This window comes from Leuresthes tenuis, unplaced genomic scaffold (genome assembly GCF_036924035.1).
Source record: "Leuresthes tenuis unplaced genomic scaffold, fLeuTen1.0.hap1 SCAF_6, whole genome shotgun sequence".
Classification (NCBI taxonomy): domain Eukaryota; kingdom Metazoa; phylum Chordata; class Actinopteri; order Atheriniformes; family Atherinopsidae; genus Leuresthes; species Leuresthes tenuis.
The window spans coordinates 23,255,607-23,265,980 of NW_027325360.1; the positions used below are offsets into that span (position 1 = coordinate 23,255,607).

The window sequence follows — 10,374 nt, forward strand, 5'->3', positions numbered from 1 at the left end:
GATCTGACGTTGGAAGGTTTATATGCAATTTTTGAAGAAAAGCTTGAGGCTAGTAAAAAAGCCTTGAAGGATGAGTTTGAAGTTCAGGTTTCTCTGTTACGTGAAGAAATGAAGGTCTACACAGACCGAGCCCTGAAAGACTTGATGTGTAAAATGCAAAGCTGCCAATCCCCCAGACTCCAGCAGACATGTTCAAAAGATCAACAAGAGGCCGTCGCTGCGGATAAAAAACAGAAACCTTCAGCACTTCCTTCTCTGGCGTCCAGAAGAAGAAAGCTCCTCACTCGTACCATGACTACCATCATTCCCAAGACCCCTGCTCCCGTCATCACTGGCCAACACGCCAAATCAGAAACACTGAGCGCCTCAAAGGGTCAAAGCTCTCGATTCCTGCTGAGAGATCAAGTGCTCTCCTTACCAGACACCAAGCCTTACCAGAGCCGCAATCCTCTCCCCCCAGCTCGCCCTCCACTGCAGCAGCGCAAAAAGCCCACTCAAGCCAAATCTAAAACAGGAAAATGACTTCATTTGAGTGACCAAACCTCGAGACAACTTCTGTCATTGCTCGTTTAAGTTTAACTGTTACATCTCATTTAGTGAGAACTTGAAGGGAGTTTTCTAATTTATTTCAGTACAGCCAGTGTGATTCATTATTTAGCTCCATTGAAACTTGGGAAAACCATAACTCATTAACTCATTAGCTTGATGCAGAGTCCAGGTTTTCTACAATAAACTTTATTAATGGTTGACAAAAAAACACACATTTACACTGAATTCTTTCCTTAGTGAAACGCGACACTTCACTGGATGTGGATTTGTCCTGTGTGACTTGATGCACTTTGTTCCGTACAGCCCTTTTTCATGTCTGTTTCCGTGTGTCAGACTTAATTTCAAGGGCCTGGTTTTAATCCCTGCTCAGCATTGTGATCGTGGGCCTCGTTATAGTATGCAGGATGAAGTGGAATGTCATTAAGTACTTTTACTCATGTACATATCTGAGAAACTTGAACTTTCCAAGAATCTTTTCATGCCACTGTCATCAAATTCATAGAATGGCTTTAGTTAAAAGTGACTTAAAAATCCAATACAGATAAAGGTTTTGTCCCAATATTGAGTTTTAGAGACTTTTGTGATGAGAACATTGCACCGATTAGCTATTTTCTTTATGTATTTTCAAGCACATTTTGATGATAATACATTTTAATATTGAAGTGCTGACTAATCATTTAGTGTCAAATACTCAAAACACAGAGAAAGGTTTGAACTCAGTCATTTCTTAAGATCCTTAGAATGCAACAAAACTTGATTTAAATGTAAAGAGACCGAAATATGATAGATTGGGAAACTACTGTGTTAAAATGTTCTAAGAGATAATCTGCTTTTGTGTTGATAATGCATCCTACCACATTATTGAGGCTATACTACATGTAATAAGGTGTAACATGATGGACATGTACAATATCAATTAAGACATTTCATGACGTAGCTGAGTTTACATTACTGGCACATTTTTATCATGTTAAATGATTATATCAAATGCAAATTTGATTAAATGGTAGGCATTGTTTTCAGAAAATGATTCCAGCTTGTGGGTGCAACAGAAAAGCTTATCTTATAAGACCACTTGGACACCAATATAAAGAAACGAAAAACATCTTTGTTAATTATATTTGTACCTCCTGTCTGAAGGGGGCTTGTTAAATCAGTTTGGATGTAAAAGTTTTTTGGAACAATCACAATGACAAATGACAAAGAAAGGGTTTAGAATAAAGTGAACCTACCCTATAATCATCTTCAAATTGCTTTGCAGTGTGGAACTTTATTGACCTTTGAGAAAGATTTGTTTTGGTAATGGTACAACTTCACCAACAGATGGCAGGAGTTCATTTATGTGGACTCACGAGATTCTCATCCAGATGGGATCACTTCGGTCGCTCTTTGTCACTGATGAAGCAGCTTTATATCTGCTGCACTGTTTTAGCAGCATTAGAGCAATGTCAAATATGACCGCACGTGCTGATTCAAGTACACGTTCACATTTACTGCATTTTGGTTTGTAATTTGGTCATATGTTGCTAGTCTAACCCTTAAGAGTGGTTAGAGAATACTCCTGCCACTGACAAACCTGCATGATATTAGTAATGGGACAGTGCAGAGTACCTGGCCCAAAAGTTCAATATTCGAAAGTGAGGGGAGAGCCACCTTCGAATCAACAGTGTGTTGCTGCTCCCCAGTGGCCAAACAGCAGAGGACTTTAGCATCCATAATATCTATCAGGAGAGGTGAGTGACTGTATTAACCAAAATAACAAATTGATGAAAGGAACTCGCCTTGAAAGTAACTAATGTCACATAAATTTTTTTTAATGAATTCCCTGACAAGCACATAGTTTGTCTCATGTACTATAATACAGAAACTAAATATTTAGTGTCTGTCAACTTCTTTCATTCAGATATATTATTAAAAACTTACTTTCAACATATTGCTTTTTTAACCTTTGTAAGACGTTGTGCCCTTGTTGGTATAGGTATAACTTTTTTTGCAATGAGCCTGAACACCTGAGTTCTTCCAGCAGCTGAACTGGCACTGGGACCAGCCAGTGACAGGAGATGTATTTAGCCCTGAAGCAGGCACAGGAGCCATGTGCCTTAAAGCAGGCCTCTCACAATGAACGGGATAGAGAAGGTTGTGAAGAGGATCTTTGTGTCCAAGGCACGATGAGCCCGGAGCAACCATATCCGGAGGGGGTGAGGGTCCGAGCTGCACATTCAGGTCTGGCCAAGCCAAGCCGTCCACGGAAGCGGCATCTCTCGCCTAACGAAATCTAGCAGCAGCAGGCCTTATTTGTATGCACTGTGCAGAAGCACCCTGCTCTTTCCTCCAAATATTCATCAACAGATAATACAATTTAGTTAGTAAGTGCAGTAATGGGTGGAGTGGACATGACCCTAACCAACAATAAGCTACAATGACATGGAGGCGGTGTTGGAGGAGATCCATATGAAAAGCCTGATTTCCTAATCACCTCTTGAAATGTGCCAAAAGATAACAGCATCAGCATGAAAACACTGACCTCATGTAAATGCGGTATTATTCTAGGCCGTTGTTCTGAAGGTCCAAACAATTACAGCAAGGGGCCACTTCCATGTTAAACAAGACAGATTATTGAGACAAGCTGATTTCAATGGTGATCCCCAACATGGTAGTAATTTACAGTCATCATACGAGGGAAAGACTGAGGAGCGAGACTGCAGACTTTATTAGTGTGTATTGCAGCTCTCCAAACTTCTTGTGTGAGGCATAATTAAACCTGTTCTATTGTACTATTTTTAAGTGACTATTGATAAGATTTGTGATAAGTTGACTCTTTTTCCAAGGTCTATTGTTATATCAGGTTTTATTGCCAGCACACATTCATACTGAGGGAAGCAGGAGAAAATTGGAGCTTTGGCTTTGTATTTCTTAGCACAAGAAACCCAGACTTCATGAAGGTCTTTGGACAAACGCTGTCAAGCATTTGCGTTCATACTACTGCTTCATGTCTTATTCTTGTAATAAAGCTGGGACAAATAATCATTGTTACCTTTTCGTGACTGTTCCGTTTGTAACATACTATTATTGGAAACAGGTTTATCTTTGAAAGGATCTTAAACTTTGGGAGCAGATGGATGTGTTATATAAGTGGGAAAGAAAAGATAGAGACAAAGGTATGTGGGCTGTAAGCAAGTATTGAAACATGGTATTGGTGGGAAGGGATAGGGGGAGGGAGGACAGTTTTGGCAAAAGTAAACTGCTCCTTTCCTGGTTTCTGTGTCAGGGTGGACTGACTTGTTTTGGTGGATCAGATGCTGTGCTGTCTAGACTAGTCCTGGTCTCATTCTCAGACTCAGACACTTTACGTTATTAACGGTACAGTACAAGTCTTAATCCTCTGCTCATCGCATCACAAAGCTGTCAGTCACCAAACAAAGTTCCTCATATCTAGTCTCTATCGATTCACCCAGAGTTTCTTCTGGATTAGTTCAAGGAAACAATCACCCGCATCGGTGATGAGGAGCTATTTAAAATGAGTGTACAATCCTGTGCCACAAAATGAATAAATGCAAATTAAATATTCATAGATTCACAATGGGAAACCAAACACTGCTTTGTTAAACAACAAGGTTGGTAAAATCAGACACAATATATATAAGTCCACAGCAGATATGCTTAGAGAACACTATAAACTTATGCTGATGGTGTTAATTGAAGTTACACATGCAACATTTAGCTTGATCTCTCATTGAATACAACAGTCAGACATTTTGAACAACAAACATCGATTAATGCTAAGAAAAGCTAAGCTAACTGCTGGCTTCAACTTTTACTTGAACAAACAGATTTGACCCCTAATCTGACATAGCCTGGAGGATATTAACCAGATTTTCAAACTACTTCCTTAGTTTTAATAAGGAGTAAGGGAAAATACACTGTATTTGTTGAGCTACAGTTTGTAGTCAAACAGCAATTTATTGACTAAATTTAAGCACTGGTCCGATATGGTGATGCTGTGGACGGTGTGAGAAACATGAAAGACATTATGTCCCTACTTTATTTGTGAGAGATCTTCATTCAAGTAAGGCTGAATTCACTGCACAGATACATGAAAGGTGAAATTGTCTGATGACACTGAGCCTATAAAAATCTGGATATTTGTTGGAGGAAAGCCAAAGTGTGGAAATGTCTTAATGGGCTTATATTCAGTCACAATTTCTGATGTGTTTAGCTATTAGATTAAACTGAAAATGTGTGTGAATGAGAACAGCTTTATTGGTAATTTCTCTGATATCTTATTCCACAACTGTCATTACATTCAGACACAAATGAAGCCTAACTTTGTTTTGTGTGTGGCAATAAGGGACATAGTCCTTCAACTGTTTGCGGTCCACTTTAAACCACAGGATGAAATCCTAAAAAAAGATGTTCTAAAAATCTTGTGTGGTTAATTCAAGTAAAGAGGAGAGGATCAGAAAAAGAGCACACATGTATTAGAGTTAAACACAAGTTTGTAAATGCAGTCCACAACTCACATCAACACAGCTATCCCTTTTCAAGGCCTCTTTAATTCTATGTTATGAAGAGCTGAACCTTGGTGCACCAGATTCACAGGTAGGACAGACAGGCAGACAAAAAGAGCCACTCATGCAGAATATCTTGATCTATGATCTGTGTTAAACAAACTAATGGCTTCACTGTCCTCTGTAATAGGTTTATCTGAACAAATGCTGATGGTGATTTGAGAAATGAGCTGATTGTGGGCATGTGATGGTTTGTCTTGTGTGTGTGTTATGGTCTGACAACAGGTGGATGACTGTTACAGAGAAAGTAGGGTTAGCGCTGACAACACAAGGAATGTGTCAGGTCTCTGTTTACTTGTGGGTAGGACACATGCGCGCACTCACACGCATAGGGTGCATTTGTTGCTGCCTGGGTGGGATTGAACAGCAGGGAGATCTGAGGAAAGGGGAGCAGTTGTGTTTTGGTTCAGATGTCCCATTTGGGTGCGGTGGCTAACACTGACGACAGCACTCAGAAGCAAGCACCTGTGTGGGCCGTTTTAATGTGTTACACTTCAACTTTGGACATACAGACTGGTGGTGTTACCAGTGAGATTAAAGGATTAAAGTCTGGTGATTGGTGAATATTTCTTGTCAGCAACATAACAAAATGCAGCAATTAAATAATCCTACAGCACTTATTCCTGTGTGACATAGAGCTCCGGAACGCACACAATCATGGTACATCAGTTGGCCACACTGTTGAACTTTCACAAGCGCTGTCCTAGCAGTGCAAATTTGCACTTATAAAACATGATTCCCTGATAGGAAACAAACTCATCCATTTATGTTACACAAAGAGCCTCAGGCAGACCAAAACATAAATGCACATATACTCAACTCATCCAATGAGATTAGATTAAGTTCTGGATCTCTTTTAAGATCAAAGTTCTCATTTGATCTCGTACGTAACAACAGGTGAAAAACAATAAAAATTTTAAAAGGTTAAGGATCAATTAATTAGGTTCATGCATCTCACATTTGTATTATTAAATTAGCTGTTCCCCTAAACTGGTACATTAAAACTTCAAGTTTTACTCTTCCGACCTGAAAACCACTTTAAATTGTCAGTAGCCAGTGGATTTATATGGTTAAGCACCCATTAAGAGTACTGTGGGAGCACTGGAGACACACCTAAACATCATCACACATGCAAGCAGGCCACACACAAACCCAGACAACATTTACATGCATCCAGAGGCCTAACGCAACTGTTGTTTTTGTGTTAGCTGTGTTCCCCCAAAGTAGAGTTGGTGCTTTGGTCAGCTGGTCTTCTGGGGGAGTTATCCTGAAGTGAATCTGTTGGTTAACAGCATCAGACAAGCTGTCAAGCCAGCTCATCTCAATAACAACATGTCTGTGCAGTTCAGCATGCATGATTAACTCCTCCCTGTTTACATGGTCTTATCATGCTCATATCTACTCTGTAATGTAGATGAATGTTACTTCAGTTACTGTTCTTTGTTAAATGATGCAGTACAAGTCTGTCTTCTGGGTTTCATTACTTACGCTAAGGTACTCAGCTTCACATATAAATGTCCACTTGTTTTTTATGAAGAATAAGCTGGTGATTGAGCAAACCAAGTTTCTGTATGTGCATGTAATAAACATGATGAGGCCCCCACATCCATCACAATAACCATCCTGTGATGTACTGTAAGTTCAACTCTGCTCTGTTTTGCCAGGATGGAGAATAAGTAACATATGATCTGTCACACACAAAGACACGTTGAATGATGAGCCTTCACATTTGCACCGCTTCACACATGTTGCTACTTTAGAACGGTGAGGCAAGATGACTACGTACGGCTGTTCTTTTTCTGAATTTCCTCACCTCAGTCACAATTTGTCTTTTCTCCTCTTCGAAAAAAAATTGTCACTGCTTCGTGCATTGAAGCATCTGCAGTCGACCCTCCCACCCTCCCCATCCTTTCTCCCAAACTGCCCTGCACCCCAACAACCGTTCTAACTGCAATCCCTTGTCAGCAGGGGACAAATATTGACTTGTTCTGTAGCCCAACTTCTGGCAGGATTACCCCCTTGCTTACCCCCACCACCGCCATCTTTTAAACGGTGATTATGTTCAACTGAACTCATTACTGTCAAATCAAATCCCTGAGAGGAGTCACTCATTGCTAACGAGCCTTTTATTCAGTGAACAAGAGTGGTTTGGTTGGTGTTAGATAGCTCTGACTACAGTAGATGCTAAGAGACTTTTAGTGATAGTAAATAACATTGTTACAAAACTTCCAGGTATTTTTAAATCCATTCATTTCTTTAGCCGCCTCTTTGATTGAAAACACATGTCTCGGAATACATGTATGGCTACTCCTTCTTCTCTTTTAAATAAACAGTGTTTCAAACTAGAAAACCTTTAACCGCAACCCACAGGACCGTGTCATCAAATAGTTAAAATCCCAGTCGTTGGAAGTCACAACTGAGTACTGAATACACACTCTCAGGATGGCTGGAACTTTGCATAATCCGGTTACAGTCTGGATACAGGCCGTGAATCAATAGAGATTAGAGATCTATTAGTCTGAAGGTGTAAACCTGATGCTAAAGCTATTCATAACAAAGCTTCAACCCTTTGGAGATACTTAACACTGAAATAACAGGAAGGTGTAATGAAACTGATGTGAAACTGCAGGATAAACATTTACATTTGGTATCAGAACTTTCTCCTCTCCCCCATAAAGAGAAACCATAGTTTACACACACACACACACACACACACTCAAAGAAATCTGTTTATAGCACACATCTTTAATACAGTAGTTAGTTACAGTGAGGTCAAAAAATAAAGATATACATCAGTTTGGAACATTTATAGGTTCCTTTGTCCCCTTCAGTGCCGCGGCCACACCACAAAGCCCCTCCATCCCGCCCCACCCCACTCCTGTTCCTCAACAACATTTGTCAACTGCCATCTGCCTGTCTGCCCCCGTCTCTTCTCCACAAACTATATAATTAAGCCGCAACACCTTTTCTCCTCTTACACCTCCCTCCCTCTCCCCTGCAGCCCAGACTTCTACCTTCACAAACATCGGGCTTTCAAGAGAACACAGCTCTGTTTGATATCACTGCTTGCACATTCCTAACAAGTGCTTTTAGAACAAGACAGCAACAGATCTTAACAAAAATTATATGAAAATACCGTATAGCTTTATGTTTAATTCCAGTGTAAAAAGAATTCCATGCAATTCAGTTCTATGTTCATAAGTTTGTCATCTTTCATGATACAAAAGAATACTTCTGTGGAAAAAAAAACAAAAAAATATATATATGGATTTTTTTTCTGAGAATTTGAGGTCTAAAGCAGCTCAAGAGCTCAGCCAGCTGGCTCCAGATTCCCAAGTCCACACAACATGCGGAGCATTAGCTTCTTGCCGTAGAATAGGAGCAACATACAATGGAATTCATGACAGTAGGCAGTGACGGTTCAAAGTTCATCATCACATCTTACCAGCTTTAAACAATGGACACATAAAGTCTGTACTTTTTACAAGTGTTCCAGTGGTTGTAGCCGGGACTGTCCTGCAGCCCTGCTTCACGTCTTCTTTAACTCTCTAAACCTTAGTGGCTAGAGACTGAACCTCTGACTTCTGAGTCTGGGCGCTGAGAGTAGAAGACATGGAGCTCATCTGACCATGCATAGCCTTCTTCAGGTTGAGGAGGCACAGACACTGGGAACGAAAACGGAGGTCAAAGAAGGCATACAGGAATGGGTTGAGGCAGCTGTTGATGTAGGCCAAGCAAGTAGCGTAGGGGTGAGCCAGCAGGAGGAAACGCAGGAAGCCGCAGGAGCTCGGAGCAAGGTTCAGGTAGGAGAGAGCGTCCATGCTCTTCAGCACATGGAAGGGAGTCCAGCAGATGGCAAATACCACCACCAGTGTGGTGATGATCTTCAGCAGGCGCTTTTTCTTCTGGTCCTCCTTACGCAGATTGTTGAAGTGGCGGGTGACAGTGCAGCCGATGAAGCAGTAGAAGATGGTCATGGCCAAGAAAGGAAGGAGAAAACCCAAGGCAGAGGAGGACAGACTGAGTCCTGCAATCCACAGGGACTCATGCTTTTGGTTTATGGTCACCAGGCTGAAGTCCATGGCGCATGTGGTCCGGTTGCTGTTTAGGTCATTCATAGTGGTGCGGAAGAGCAGCGTGGGCAAAGCAAGGAGGCCGGACAGAAGCCAAATGGCACCCAGGGATGCGAGCATGGTCCCTCTTGAGCGCAGCCTGCTGCTTGACAGGGAGTGCACAATGGCCAGATAACGGTCAAAGCTGAGGCACGTGAGGCAGAAAACACTGGCATACATGTTGACCAGAACAACATAGCTGCTTATCTTGCACAGAGCCACACCAAAGGGCCAGTGGTAGCCCAGAGCTGTGTACACAGCCCAGAGAGGTAGGGTAACAACAAAGGTGAGGTCAGCAAGAGCCAGGTTACCAATGTAGACATCTGCAGCACGACGCTTAGATTTGGATCTCCACACTGTGAAGATGACCACGCCATTACCTGACAGGCCCAGGATGAAGATGAGCATGTAGAAAACTGGGATGAGGGAGTAAGAGGGCTCCCACTCTGAGAAGTCACAGGCAGTTTCATTATCTTCATAATAGTCATAATTGTCAACATATTCCCCATTGGGGATCTCCATGCTGCAGTGATTTAAAAAAAAAATCCTTAGCAGGGATAGTCCTGTACAGTTCCAAGTGGTGAGTCAGACAAGAAACAAACAAACCAAAAAAACTGTTGATCACAGGAGCTGTAAGTTTGGCTGCAGCTGAGGTGGAGGACAAATGAGAGTGAGTGACTGCTGGCGCTGTCTGCCTTTTTAAACTCGGCCCTCTACACCCCTGGTTCCCTCCCAGGACGACGAACCCCGCTCCACCTCCTCCCCCTCTTCATCCCCCCACAGTAAAACATCTATCAGCTCTCCCCCTCCTCTCTCTCACCTCCTCTGGCACAGCCCATCCCTCTGCCCGAAGGACGAGGAGCCCCGACACATTCCCTGTAGATGCACAGGCCTGAACCTTATTACTGTAAAGTCAGAGCGAAACTAGTTGGAACTGCAGGAGATCTTGAATCAGGTACCAAATTAGTAGATGCTACACACACGATTATAGCTGTTTTGACACTTGTTACTAGTGCTATTTAATTTACAACAGCAATAATTATAATAATAAAAGGAAGATCAAGAAGAATATAATCAAGATTTTGACTGAATCAATTACAATCCGTTATTGGTGGATGAATTACATCATGTCAACACCGCAGAAC

General features: G+C 41.6%; 1 protein-coding gene across 1 annotated transcript; it reads right to left on the reverse strand.

The window, feature by feature from the left end:
• Positions 1–7,842: 7,842 nt before the first annotated feature.
• aplnra (apelin receptor a) lies at positions 7,843–9,899 on the reverse strand. Its single transcript, XM_072388305.1, has one exon. It carries the CDS (start codon positions 9,749–9,751, stop codon positions 8,666–8,668), a length of 1,086 nt encoding a protein of 361 aa, XP_072244406.1. The 5' UTR covers positions 9,752–9,899; the 3' UTR covers positions 7,843–8,665.
• Between the last annotated feature and the right edge of the window lie 475 nt (positions 9,900–10,374).

Bases quoted from the DNA above. Each gene is read 5' to 3' on its own strand.
- aplnra (XM_072388305.1), bottom strand. From the start codon at position 9,751: ATGGAGATCCCCAATGGGGAATATGTTGACAATTATGACTATTATGAA.